Consider the following 14,408-nt stretch of genomic DNA (forward strand, 5'->3'; position numbering starts at 1 on the left):
CACAGCACAGCACAGCATAGCACAGCAGTCACATAGCACACGTCACGTGACATGATCTCATGTGAAAACACGCTGCCTTGTGATACACAGGTGAGTTCGTGTGCACACATGGTCGCGTGATGCATCATCACGTGATCTCATGTTCTTTGTGGTGTATCAACTTTGCATTTTAATTTCTTCCGAAACAGCATAGGTAGGATCAGTGTGGGAACACCCAGGCAGAAGAAAGGAGTTAAAATACTCTCCCTAACACTCCTTTTCACAGAACAGATTTCCCTGTTATCTGCAGGGCACTGGTGTTGCTGCCTTTGGGGAAGGCTGGGATTTCAAATTTGTCCTTCAGCACAGATTTCAATATACGTTGAAACTATACTGAAAAAGAATTGTTTCACTCTCGTATTAGTTTATACCTTGTAAGCCTCAGGTAAACACCTTCAATGCCTTTGGGTGATGACGTTATCAGTTAACAAAGGCTTCTTTAATGGGGGCTGCAGCGGGGAGCTGTGCACTTTTGGAATGTACGCCCCTGGCATCCTTAGCCTCGTGCAGCTGGTGAGCGGTGCTGTGTTCTCCATTTTGTAATGGAGCGCCTGCGAGTCAAGGTTGAGGGTACTTATGGGGTCAGCAGGGCCAGCGCTTAACCTGGAAATTCAGCCCTCTGCTTTTTCTGCCTTGCCACAGCAACTTCAGACAGCCCAATGCTCCTCACCAAGGAAGGCATCTTCACCAGCTCACGACGCTCTGGGAGAAAGCCTCTGTTGAGGAACGTTCCCAAAGCACTTGGGACAAAGTTGTCCTGGGGCCCCTGGGGTTTGGCTGATTATCTCCCTACAAGCGTTGTGATTTCGTTAGCATCCTGGTAGAGTATTGCACCTTGAAAAGCTGAAATCCACCCACCATCGTGGGATGTGACACATGCCTTCCGCTCTCTGAATGAGGTACCTGAGATGTCAGCATTATTAGGAAGAACGTCCAGCAGTGTCTTGTTAGTGGTTACTACAGATGAGCTACAAGGAGCCACGTGTTCTGTGGGTGCACCTTATAAATGCACTATCATCAAACCTAAAACATACACAAAATCTTAAAATAGGAAGGATATTGGTTGGCATTCATCCGCCCTGTGCAATGAAGGAATCCAATCATCCATGCATCCATCCCGCACTCCCCTGGGAATACAAAAGGGGAGAGGATGTGGTTCCTGCCCTCAAGGAGACACACGTGGGAACCCCATTTACCGCAGCTCCCAGCATAAGGCAAGTCCGCAGTGCTGGGAAGGAGCTGCATTCTCCTTCCCCAGGAAGGGGGCTCCCTGGCGTGCTCTTTGTCCTGGGGGAGGGTGAGTGCAGACAAGAAGAGAAGGCTCTCCAGGTAGGAGGAGCATGCAGAGCCCCAGGACAGTCGGTCACTTTCTGGTCAGGAGGTGGCACTGGCAGAGGCAGGAGAGTGAGGACAAACGACGATGTGAAGTAAGCAGGTATCCCTCCGCCAGAAGACCACGCTGACCTCAGTGTGCAGCAGACAGAGAGGCCAGAGTGGTGGCAGGGAGACAGCCCTGGGGCTTTGGCAGCTCCCCTTGCCTGGAGACACTACCGGACAGACGTGACTAGTCCATCACAATGAGGCCTGATTGCCTGCTTCCAACTGATAAGCAGCTTGACTCCTAAGAAGGTTGATGTCTGTAAAGTCAGGGCTCCTGAGTTCTAGAGACGGGAGGGTCTAGGTAAGGGATAGAGAGAGAGAGAGATAGAGTAACTCATCCTGGAAGAGATTTAACCTGCAGTGTTAACACCATCGGTCTTTCTCCAGGAAGGAGGTGCGGGACCTGGGGCTGGTCATCCTGGTGGATGCACGCAAGAGTCCAGCCGCTCCTGCCCTCTCCCAGGCCCTGGCAGCTCTGCAGGTGAGTTGGGGTCACTCCTGAACTCATGCCTGAGCGTGTCAGGGCTGTGTGGGCCGTGAGCACAGAGTCCTATTGGAGAAAGCATCCAGCCCATCACCTGGTCATCACTGTGGGCCTTAAAGACACAGGATCTGCCTGTGCAGGTGTTCAGGTGCCGTGTTCTGTCTTAGCAGGAATGGTAACTGGTAACAACCCCTTCTCTTCCTCACATGCCCATATAAAACACCTGGCTAAACCACGTGCAGAGGTACACACGTCACCCTACCAGACACAGATGGAGGCATGGAGGCGCAGCCGCTGCTCACTGTGAGGACAAGGGCCCTGGACCTTGGGTGCCAGGACTTCTGAGAGGCCGCGGATGGGTTCAAGGGGGTTTGTTTGGGAGATTCATGGTCCCCCCAGGGAGATCCCATCCTGCATTCTGGTTCATGAATAAAACGCAGAGGAAATTTGAGTCCCTGGAGCAGGGATAAAGGTACCACTGGGATGTTCCAAAGACCCAGAGCCAGACAGGGCCTGAGAATATCAATCTCCCTCAGACCTGTGTACACAGGGCCCTTGTGTGCCAAGTGCTATCCTGGGGTCTGAGGTCAGAGGCCCCTGGAAGCTTCTCCAGCTGGCTCAGCCACTCCCTCCGCTAAAATCTGTCTCTTTAGCAGAGATAGAACCGGTCACTGTCCCTAAGTTTAGGGACGCCAACTAGAAGTTCTTTCCAAGAAAGGCAGAGGTTGGGGCATGTCTGAAGGCGTGTGTAGAGGCCGGGTTGGGGAGGCCAGGCCAAAGAGACCTGGGGAGATTATGGAAACGTCCAGGCAGGAGACAAGAGGCCTGGAGCCAAGGCCAGGAAGTAGGGTGGGCGAGTTAGCAGGAGCAGGGGTGTCCCTGGTTAGGGCACCAAAATGGTGGTGTTGCTCCCGGCCTGGCACAGCAATAAAAGCCAGGGAGCAGATTCTGGGGGAGGAAACAAGGCTCCTGGCCACCCGGCACTGCTGAAAGGAATCTCAGAGCAAACCTCATGGGTGACGCCTGCATTGCAGAGGGATGTGCACACTCAGTCTTAGCTTTCACCCAGAAAGGTTCACGTTGCATTCCTTTAAAGCCCGCGTTAGGTCACCTGACACAGCAACAGGTCTGATGTGCCCGGATCCAATTTCCCTTAAGACATTTCGGAAGCACGTCATCTCCTACTTGCTCATATTCCCTGCCGTTGGCCTCAAAAGTCAGAAACCAGGAGGTCATCCAGCTTTGTCTTCATATTCTGCTCAAGGCGTGGAAATTCCTTCGAGATTCTGGTCTTCCTTGATTACATGCAATTTCATCGTATAGAATAGTAAAGACTGAAATTGCCAAGTAAGGTTTTTTAAGAAAATAGGTAAATGACTGCTTTTCAGAAAAATTTTGAGGGAAGTTCTGTTGAAAGATGGAAGTGTTGGCTACCCTAAGATTTTCTCTGAGTTCTTTGATTTTGCTAAAAGATTGTTAATCTGAACTTCCTGGTTGGCTGTAATCCAACTGGACAATAAGGCAACATTTGTTTCTAGCCCAGGAATGTACTTCCCTAAAGTTAGTGGCTGAAGCAGGTACGCCTCAGGTAATAACATCAGGTCAACACCCATATAAATAGCAGCTTGAGAGAAAAGCAACTTTGTTTTTGCCTCCAAAATCAAATTAAAATGTCACCGTTGATTAAAGATTTTGAAAAATGTAACCAGAAGTTTTGATCAAATTCCTAGAAATCCTTTCATTTGCTTCATGTAGCTTGTTGGGAAAACTGTGTGTAACAACGAGAGACCTGTGGGAGCTACCAGACCCGAGTGCTGCACAGGAGTCTGGGCTGGGTGTCCGGCAGTACCAGGTGCATCTGTGACCCACTTGGGTTTCAGGCACTCAGATTCTAGTGCCCTCATGGAGACCTTTTATGAACCTCAGGGGCCAAAGCAGACAGCTGCTCACGGCCCCACCCACAGAAGCCCCTCTGGGGGGGTCCTGGCCTAACTCCCCCTCATGGGGACCCAGCCCCCAACACTTACCCTTGTCCACAGGCAGCCCCTGCCTCCTCTGGACAGTGCTCTGGGGGCCCCACACGGGGCTGGCAGTGCTCACCCAGCCCAGACCAGCCCTCCCCTCCTTTGTGTTTCTTCCACCTTCAGCCCCAGGTGGTGGTTGGGAGCCTGTCGGGGAAACAGTCCTGGTTGTCACTGCATCTGCTGGGTGCCCTGCCACCCTGTCAGCCCTGATACATAGCCTTTATTTAATTCAGTCAGTAAATTGTGTCCATGCTGGTCACTTTTGCCATTAGCTGCCCTGGAGAATGTGATAAAGAAGGTTTGAAATTTGTGTCCAAAGGGAAAAAAATTAGGACAACTGTAATAGTATAAACAATAAAATATATATATAAAAAAAGAAATTTGGCCCTGGCTGGTATGGCTCAGTGGGTTGAGTTCCAGCCTGCAAACCACAGGGTTGCCAGTTTGATTCCCAGTCAGGGCACATGCGTGGGTTGCAGGCCAGGTTCCCAGTGTGGGGTGCAATAGAGTCAACCACACATTGATGTTTCTCTCCCTCTCTTCCCCTCTGTCTACAAAGAAATAAATAAACTCTTTTAAAAAAAAGAAATTTGTATTCAGAGGAAGCTTTGAAACCCAGAGGCTTGCTGCAGGACCCAGGATGGCAGCCTCCCTGGGTAGAAGGTGGTACTCGAGCTGCAGGCTCCCCGTGGCGCCCCTCCTGTCTGAGTGCAGGGCCGGGACCCCTAAGGTGGTGGGGTTAGTGCTGGGGCACCTTTCACAGCTGTAAAGGGCTTGGAGAGCTCTGATAGCAGGTGGTCCTTCTCGGGCCAGTACTGAGGGGTGAGGTGCAGATTCTGAGCGGGGATGAGAGCAGAACCATGTGTGTGCCATGGGTGGGGCTGGCATAGTATCACCACTTCCACCCACCACCACGAGGTCCCTGACCTGCACCCAGCGTGGCACTGGTTTTGTGCGAAGTTCTCCAGGGGCCAGGATGAGCCACCTGTGGGTTCTCACGCTGCACAACAGGTTCTCCACCTGTTGGGTGCATGGTGTGTGTGGGATCAGGAGCAAAGCGGGGCCTTATAACCAGGAAGATGCTGTTGCAAGGCTCTTCCTGAGGCCAGAGGACTGCTGTGACTTCTGATCCTTTGGCATCCAATAAAAACTTGAAGATTAAGTCCCTAGCCTCACATAGACATGAGTGAGCCCTTCATGGGAAGTCTACAAGCTTAGCAACAGCGGTTCCCATGGTGCGTGAGGCCCAGGCAGTCCCACCTGTGGCCTTGGAGCCCTTTAGTTGTTGATCTGCCTTCTCGGCAGGTTGGACAAAGTCAGCCCAGAACCATTTATCAGTTTTCTTTGTAAGAATACCTCCTTCCCAGCATTTGTTTCATTTTCAGACTTCCCTTAAATTCTGTACCACTCAAGTGCCACTGGGGGAGACTAAGCCAAGAGTAAGATGGCCACTCTCCACCTATACATCTCCAAAGCATAGGCTGGGACCTTTAACCTTTTATCACAAGTGAATCTTCACGCTGTTGAGGAGAGGCATCCAGTCCCACTGTAACTGCGCCACAACACTGGCACCCAGACTGCCGCGGTCTCCACACCGCTGCCCTGGCCTTGGGTGGGGGGCGGGATGGGCAGTCTCAAGGTTTGCAGTTTATGTGAGAAGAGTGGATATGACCTGGGATTCCAGGGTCACGTTTTTGTTTTCAATTTCATTTTTGAGGAATATGCAAAGTAGGTAAACTCTTTCACAGAGGGCAAAACTATATAACTTTTTCATTACTACCTCAAGTCACTATGCTTCAAATTTATTAAATTATTAAACTTTAACACCATAAAAATTTTTCCGTTTTGAAAGGAAATAATGATTTCCCCCCCCTTGGTGAAGAAAATCCTAAGAACTTGCTCATTCCTAACCCCCCCCCCCCCAAAACACATACAACACAGAACTGCTAGACACTAATATGGGTAATTGTCATAAAGCATTGACTCTGGGCTCACTTATCTGAGAATTAATACTAATTTTCTTTGCAATAAAACACACCTTAATAGTAAAAATTCACTCAAATAGGAATACAAGAAACATAAAACTGTAGTTTTTGCAAAACTGTAGTTTAATGCATGGTAACTCAAAAGTTTAGCTAGACTGAGGGAGAGAAACAGAATACAGCTCTATGATAGGAAAGCAGGACTGGTTCTTTTGGGGGGGCTTTCTATGGTTTATTTATTCAACAAATATTTATAAAATATGATTCATAAGAAGCCACTTGACACAAATATAAGTATGTAAGATTAAAGTAAGATCAAGAAGCTATCAGCTCTGAGTCCCATCTAGTAAGTTTATTCAAAATAAGGGATTTTTCTAAAATCTGTTTGTCACTACGAGAAACTTTGAAAAAGTAAAGCTTTAGAGAGTATGAATGAAGAAGCACTATGTAAATAAAAGCATTTTATTGCTAAATGATCTGGCCTCAATATAATCTAGCAAACAGAAATCAGGACTTTTGATTAAAGTCATAAACACATCAAAATACAAGATTTTTCAACCAGTAGAGCTAGAACGATTGTACATCTGTATGCAAAAGAAAAGGGGAAATGTCCTCAACACATACCTTGTACTATGCAAAAATTAACTAAAAATGGATCATAGACCTACATGTAAAATCTCAAACTACAAAGCCACCAGAAGAACACATAGGAGAAAATATTGATGACCTTGGTCTAGGCAAAGATTTCTTCCCTATGACCCCAATAGCATAATCCATAAAACGAAAAAATGATAAATTGGACTTCAACAAAAAAAGTAGCAAAATTTAAAACTTCTCAAAAGAGACTGTTACTACAATGAAAATACAAGCCAAGGACTGGGATAAAATATTTGCAAAACACACATCTAATAAAGGATTTGTACCCAGAATATATAAAGTCGCAAAACTCAATAGTAAGAAAACAAACAACCCAATAAAATAGGGGCAAAGATTTTAACACACTTAACCAAAGAGAATATATGAATAGCAAATAAGCACATGGAAATATATTCAACATCACTAATCATTAGAGAATTGCAACTTGAAACCAAAACAAGACAACACACATAGTACAACGACAAAACTTGACAATGACGAGTGTGTGGTATTGCTGGTGGACATGCAGGATGGTCCAGCCACTCTGGAAAACAACGGGCTCATTCTTTAGAAGTTGAACGTACACTTCTTATAGGACCCAGCAATCCCACCACTAGCTATTTACCCAGGAGAAATGGATACTTACATTCACAGTGTTTATAGTGGCTTCTCTTATGACTGCAAAAAGCTAGAAACAATCCAAATGTCTTCCAGCTGGTGAATGGAACACCAGACTCTGGTACTTCCGTGCAGTGGAATACTGCTCAGCAGTAAAAGGGATGAACTGCTGACATTGACCACGTGGGTGAATTTGAAATGCACTGTGCGAAGTGAAGGAAGCCAGTACTGTGTGATTCCATTTATATGATAACTGGAAAAGGCAAATTTTACTGAAACAGAAAACAGACCCGTGGCTGCCAGGGACTGGGGGGCTTGACTACAAAGGAGCATGAGGAAATTTGGGGGATGTCTAACTGTTCTATACCTTCGTAGCAGTGGTAGTTACGTGACAATAAGTTATGTCAAAACTTAAGAGAACTGTACACTAAAAAGGGTGAATTCTATTATATGTAAATCATAACCAATAAACCTGATTACATTAAATAATTTATAAGGGCAAGTAATTTACATTCGGTGTGAAGGCAACTGCATTTTATGCATTCTGGGTATTGGGGGAAATATCAAAGTGGGAGTAGCACTGGTCAAAATTGGACAATTATATTAACTCAGTGAAGTTAAAAATTAGAAAGCTAATTAGTGTTTCTTTTTTACTTGTTTCAGAACACATCTGCCCCCATAATTCATAGTATTTTGCTGTTGGTGGATAAAGAATCAGCATTCAGACCTGACAAGGCTGCAGCAATTCAGGTAATGGTTTTAGACTCTTAGCATTTGATATGACTCTGAGTGATGCATAAAATTAAATACTGAGGTACCTAGATGAGATAAAACATGAAAGAATTTGTGTAAGTTCTGGTCTCATCCACAAAGGAGCCTAGAGGCCTGTCTCTGACCCTTCCGTTCTATTTTTTTTTTAAATAAGATCTTATTTATTTTTATAGAGAGGGGAAGGTGGGGAAGAGGGAGAGAAGCATCAATGTGTGGTTGATTCTCGAACACCCCCTCCTGGACACCTGGCTCGCAGCCAAGGCATGTGCTCTGACTGGGAATTGAACCAGTGACCCTTTGGTTCACAGGTGGACACTCAATCCACTGAGCCACACCAGCCTGGGCGACCCTTCAGTTTGCAGTAGCTGTGCAGAGACTAACATCAGAACACTCCGAAAATCTGATCTTTCATCTCCACTTCAGGTGTTTTCTTTCCTTCTCTTTCTTCTTGATTCTTTCTCTTTTATTGAAAACTTCTTCACTTTGCCTTTTTTCTTGAAGGATATTTTCACTAGACTTAGAATTTTGGCTTCATGGTAGTTTTTCTGTTTGTTTTTCCAGCACTTTAAAGATGTTCTGTTGTTTTCTGGCCTCCCTATTTACTGATGAAAAATTCATAGTAATTCAAGTAATTGTTTATCTATAGGAAATGTGTCATTTTCCTCTGGCTACTTTCAAGATTTTTTCTTTCTTTTCACCAAATTGACTATAACGTGACTGGGTATGTTGATTTTTTTTTCATATTTATCCTGTTAGGTATTGCTGAAGTTTTATATCTATCACCAAATTTAGAAAGTTTTCAGTCATTATTTCTTGAAATGTTTTTTCTGCCTGATTCCCTCCTCTCTTTCTAGGATTTCAATTACACATACTAATGCCATCTCATAGGTCTCTGAGAATGTTTTTTAAAACATTTTTTCTCTTCTTCAGGTCAGGTTGTTCCCACTGATCTGTCTTCAAGGTCACTGACTCCATACTCTAATCTCCATTCAGCTGTTAATCTCATCTAGTAAATTGTTTAGTTCAGATATTGTTGTTTTCAGCTATAAAATTCCCAGTGGGTTTTTTAGCTATATTTTCTATACCTCTATGAGATTTCCTATCCTCTCATTAATTGCAAGCATTTGTCCTCTACATCATTGAGCTTAGTTATAATAGTTGCCTTAATATGCTTATCTAATGATTACAGCATCTACGTCTTCTCTGGGTTGACCTCTGTTTGTTGCCTTTTCCTTTGAGAATGAGTCACATGTTCCTGGTATTCTAGACTTTGTGAATACCCTGTTATAAAGACTCTGGGTTCTCTTATAAACCCCACACAGTTTTATTTAAGCATGGATTTAACTTGGTTAGACTCAAACTGAAAACCATCCCTGGCACAGGTCCAGTGCAGCTCTTGCCTTCAGCTCCTTGAAGTCCTCCCCAAACACACAAGGTTCAGGGTCGGAGTTTACAGACATCTGGAGCTTTCTTTCCTGGCTTTCTCCCTTGTGAGAATTGATTTTCACTTTCCACCCTCTCTATCCTTTGATTTTTGGGGCCAGAAAGACGCTGATTTCTATCAGAGCTTCAGCCACTCCAGTCTCACCATTGGCAGCCTGCCTTCCCACCAAAGCCACAGAACTGGGACACTTCCTCCATGCCTGTCCCTTCATCCAAGTACCAACTGCTCACAATAAGCCTGGCTTTGTCCCCCCCACCCAGAGCTTTCAGACAGTTGTGGCTGCACTTTGTCCAGAGTGTGTGGTTTTGTGCGAGACGGCTCTGCTGTGCTGTACCAGAGGTGGCACATCCTCAGTTCCATCCTCACTTTTCCTGTCCTCTTCCTGCCTTTTCCCTTCTCCCCTTAACGTCTTGCCCTGGCTTCCTTCCCAGTTTTTCCCTTTCTTTTTTTTTTTTTGTCTTTCATTAATTGAGGCCTTTCCTTCATTTCTCTTTGCTACCCTTGCCTTTCACTTCTTCTCACCTTCCTTCCTATATAACAACCACACACACTCCGTTAATGCCACCAGCAAGGCAGTGTGGGGGGCTCTGCCCGCAGGACCCCGCCCCCACCCCCCCCCACCCCCCGCCCCCGGCTGCCACGGATGAGAATATGTCTACCAAGACATGATCTGCTTGGGGAGGAAAGGTGGCTGATCTCTCAAAGGAGAAGGGCCGGACACCTGTTCCTCAATGGGCTTTTATTGGGTTTAATTTACATAGGAATACAGGGCATATACATAAAGCTCATCAACCATTGTCAGGCAGAAATGATCAAATAATAACATTCAGAGAACTCTGAGGGCTTATTCTGAGTCAGGGTCAGATAGTTAAAGGGCCATAAAACTTTGGGGAACAAACTCTTTTCTTGCATGGACCCTTATCATTTAAATTGAGGGTATTAGCAAAGTAAGTTTCACAGGATTTTATGCACTCTTTCTTAGCCCTGATCGCCCTGGGGAACCTGCCCTTTCCAGCACAGGGCTGCACCCACCTCTGGCATTGTTTCAGGCTTAAAGCATTGTTTCAGGCTATGTCAAAGCCAAGGGGCAAGGGTCCATCACCCCCTTTTTCTATAGCTCCCCAAGTCCTTCCCTGAGGGCCTCTTCGTGACCATGCCTGTCTTAGGTCATCCCTCCTTTGAGGAATCTTATCCGTCATTGGCTAACCGGTCATGCAATGGGGGCCAAGCAGGGTGAAGTGAAAGGGGGCAGAGGTGGCGCCCCTGCCAGGGAGATAATCTTTGTCTCCTAAGTGGCTTATGGTCCCAAGGTCTTTTTACTGAGCCTTAGCCATGAGGGGTTACAGCTTCTGAAACCAGGCAGGGTGGTTCCCAACAAGGCAGCATAGCAGAACCCATCAATAGTGGTTCTTCGAGGAGTGAGCCATTCCAGCAGTGTTTCCCTCCCCTCGACAGTATGAGGTGGTGGGCTCCCTGAAGGCCCTGCACAAGTTTGTCGACAGCTCCCAGCTGACCGCAGACCTTGAAGGCTCCTTTCCCTACAGCCACAGTGACTGGATCTGCCTCCGCAGGGTAAGGAGCAGCTCACAGCAGCTGCGTGTGCCACAGTCACCAGGGGACTTCTCCTAATGGATGTTTTTACTCAAATCTAGTCTGTTTCTAACAACCACGTGGCACGGGCTTAAGAATGCCACTGAAATCCAGCCCTGGGCAGGGAGGGTGCTGCTCCCGTGCTTCTGCAGACACCCAGAGGTCGCTGGGTGACACCATGGCAGGCTTGCTACCTGAGAATAGTTCAAACATGGGAACTCACGGCTGCTTACTTCAGTGACTAATAGAATGTGTCTGCATCGTCTCCTCCTCTCAAACCCCGATAGAAGCTGGAGCCCTTTACCACAAACTGCCAGGATGCCATTGCTTTACTACAAAGTTTAATTGGCTCCCTGAACACCCACAGGACCCTAAACACGGCACAGGTGAGTGCTCTGTATTTTATTTTATATGACAGGTGGAAACAGATTTAGCTAAAAATTGAAAGTGGATATTTAGTTTCACCATCATCCATAGCAGAAACTCTCGAACCCTTTTGATTACTAGATCCCTTTCACTTAGCAAATGACTTCCAAAGAACCACTTCCTCCCCCTTGGGACCAAAAAAATCCCACCCTGCCAGAAAGAGAAACAACATTGTCACAATTGATACTATGCCAGCAAGGCATGAGTGGTTGAGCAAGCAATTCAAACACAGTACAGAGAAGGGTTGGCCAGACGGACCATGACAACCTGGATCTGCCTCATAGGTGCCCGGGTGTGCTGCCCTCTGGACCCCAGGTTCTCCTGCTGCTGAGTTTCAGCTTCCCTCTGCCCCCTGCCCTCGAGTCTCAATCTCAGACCTCCCTCCCCTGAGTGAGGCATCTGGAATCTGCTGCCCACCCTCCTGCTAGGACTGGGTGGCCAGCGTGGCCATGCCAATGTGCTTTGAGTTTGAGTGGTGAAAGCCCAGTGTGGTCACACCTAATTCCTACCCAGCATTAGACCTGGGAGGACCTGCTTGGAGGAGGGGGTTCTATGAGTTCTCCTCCCACACTCACAGGAGGTCACAGAGTCCATCCGTGAGCACAAGGCCATAATGAAGCGAGTCCTGGAAGACGAGCTGCTGGTGGCCCTCCGCCTGGAGGGCGGCACGGTGCTGGCACGGCTGAGGAGGGAGGAGCGAGGGGCCAGTGAAGACAGCCGGTGAGTGTCATGCTGGGGCAGGTTAGGGTGAAGCCCACCTCTGTCACAGGCAGCGTCTCCGAAGGGCCCAGACCTCCATTCCTTTGACAGACATGCTTGATGGGACTAGAGCTTGTCTCATTGGAGGACTCTGAGGAAAAACTAGCCCATTCCTTGGAGTGCTCAAGTGGAAGACAAAACTCATCATAGTGGGCCCTGGCTGGTGTGGCTCAGTGGATTGAGCATCAAACTGTGAAGCAAAGGGTCACTGGTTCAATTCCCAGTCAGGGCACATGCCTGGGTTGCAGGCCAGATTTTCTCCCTTTCTTTCTCCCTCCCTTCCCCTCTCACTAAAAATAAATAATTTTAAAAATTATTAAACCTTAAAAAAGGTTTAAAACCTTAAAAAAAACTCATCATAGGTCCTGACCAAGTACTTCCTCCATCCTGAGGTGCTGCATCCACCTACCCACACTTCAGTCCCACCTCTAAGGTGCCTGTGTGTGTGTGTGGCCAGTAGGTGTCACCACTTATGGGCATGTTCAATTTCCTGCTCTGGCTGCCCCATCTGGGCCCCATCTGGCGTTTCCATTCTGTCAGAAGTGAGGGACAAAAAATCAGTGCAGTTGTGTTTTTTAAGTAGGCTGTCACCAACAGCATATCCCCAAGGGGACAGCCTGTGAACACACCAGTGTTCAGGATGCGCCACCCTTCTCTTCCAGAGACAGCATTGAGGCTGCCTCCCAGCTGTACAACCAAGTGGACGAGGAGGTCCACAGGCTGGTCCTCACTTCCAACAGGTGTCTGCAGGAGCTGGAGAGTCTACGCAAACTGAGGACCCTTCAGGAGGAAGGTGACCAGGTCAGTGCTCTGGGAGAGAAGCGACCAGGTCAACGTCTGGGAGGGGGGTGACCAGATCAATGCTCCAAGAAGGAAGTGACCAGGCCATGCTCTGGGAGGTAGGTGACCAGGTCAGTGCTCCAGTCAGAGGAGCCAAATGAGAAAAATATTTTAAACCTCTGCCTCTTGAAATTATCAGTGTTAACACTTGGTATGTTATAACCCAGACTTTTCTCCATGTATATGTGCATATAAATGCTTTTCAGAAGCTTGTACAGTCATGTGCTGCATCATGACGGGGATACATTCTGAGAAAATGCATAATCAGGAGATTTCCTTGTTGGGAGAACATCACAGAGGCACTTGCACAGACCCGGGCGCACAGCCCACTACACACCTAGACTGTGGTACAGCCTACTTGGGCCACCAGCCTGTACAGCCTGTAACTGTGCAAAACGAGATTAAGTCAAGCACAAGAGAAAGTGATGCCATCAAGAGAAAGTAAAAGTGAGATGTATGAACCACCATTACACAGCTACTGTTTTACAGCAAATGTTTTTTGTAAGTAGAAAGAGTACACTCTAAAATCGTGATTAAAGCATCACGATTTATGTAGTAAATACATAAATTAGCATAGTCGCTGATTATTATCACGGATTATGTACTGTGTGTACATAACTGTGTGCTATACTTTTTATACAGCTGGCAGTTCAGTGGGTTTGTTTATACGGGCATCACCACAAACAATGTGCTGTGCCGCGACGTTACCGTGGCTACCATATCGCTAGGTCTGCTGTAATCTTATGGGACCACCGTCATATATGCGGTCTGTTGATGCCTGAAACATCATTATGCTGCACGTGACTACATACTTGAAGTAAAACCCTTATTATTTTATAAGCCCTTATTTCCATGTAAAGCATGTGAAGACAGGAGCCTGCACAGCCAGGTGTGTATGGCAGACTGAAAAGTGATTGGAAAATGTCTCTGGCTCCTTCAGTTGTCAGGGTGGGCGGATCGCCACTGTAAAGCAGGGGACCCCCAGGGTGGCCGTCAGGCATGGTGGGTTGTGGACACTGTATTTTCCCCTCCGTGGTCTCCCGACACCCAACCCCAGCTCCAGTCATGGGCCAGCGGGGGGCAGGGCCTGGGGTGGATGGTGACCCGGCTGATCCAGGCTGCAGGGCAGGGGCAGGAGACTATCAGCACATCTAGGACAAGGCAGGTGCGGACAGGAGGTGAACCGGCTCACCAGGGCCCTGGTGGTGGCAGCCTGGAGCACTGGCTGAAGGGGCTGCCCTGCCGGGAGCACCTGATGTCCTGTGGCTTCTTCTCTTTCTCCTGCTCCTCCATTCTGTGGGGTCCCTTTTCTGCCTTTGGGTCCCCTTTCTATCTGTGGGTCCCCTCTCTGTCACGGGGGTTCCTCTCTGTCGTGTGGAGTCCCCTCTCTGTCCTGTGGGTCCCCTCTCTGTCCT

The 14,408-nt window shown here is 47.4% G+C and overlaps 1 protein-coding gene across 5 annotated transcripts in view; it reads left to right on the plus strand.

Moving 5' to 3' along the window:
* The window catches only part of PLEKHG4B (pleckstrin homology and RhoGEF domain containing G4B), an 83,541-nt gene that overhangs the window by 47,158 nt on the left and 21,975 nt on the right, over nt 1-14,408 (plus strand). For 4 of the 5 annotated variants that reach the window (XM_045186370.2, XM_045186373.2, XM_045186371.2 and 1 more), the window contains exons 6-11: nt 1,807-1,900; nt 7,827-7,913; nt 10,834-10,950; nt 11,256-11,354; nt 11,972-12,114; nt 12,816-12,954. In XM_045186370.2, coding sequence (XP_045042305.2) covers nt 1,807-1,900; nt 7,827-7,913; nt 10,834-10,950; nt 11,256-11,354; nt 11,972-12,114; nt 12,816-12,954 — 679 coding nt within the window. The remainder of the gene's footprint in view (nt 1-1,806; nt 1,901-7,826; nt 7,914-10,833; nt 10,951-11,255; nt 11,355-11,971; nt 12,115-12,815; nt 12,955-14,408) is intronic. The other variant, XM_045186372.2, reaches the window with a different exon arrangement.

The sequence above is a fragment of the Desmodus rotundus genome, chromosome 1, assembly GCF_022682495.2.
Source record: "Desmodus rotundus isolate HL8 chromosome 1, HLdesRot8A.1, whole genome shotgun sequence".
Taxonomy (NCBI): Eukaryota; Metazoa; Chordata; class Mammalia; order Chiroptera; family Phyllostomidae; genus Desmodus; species Desmodus rotundus.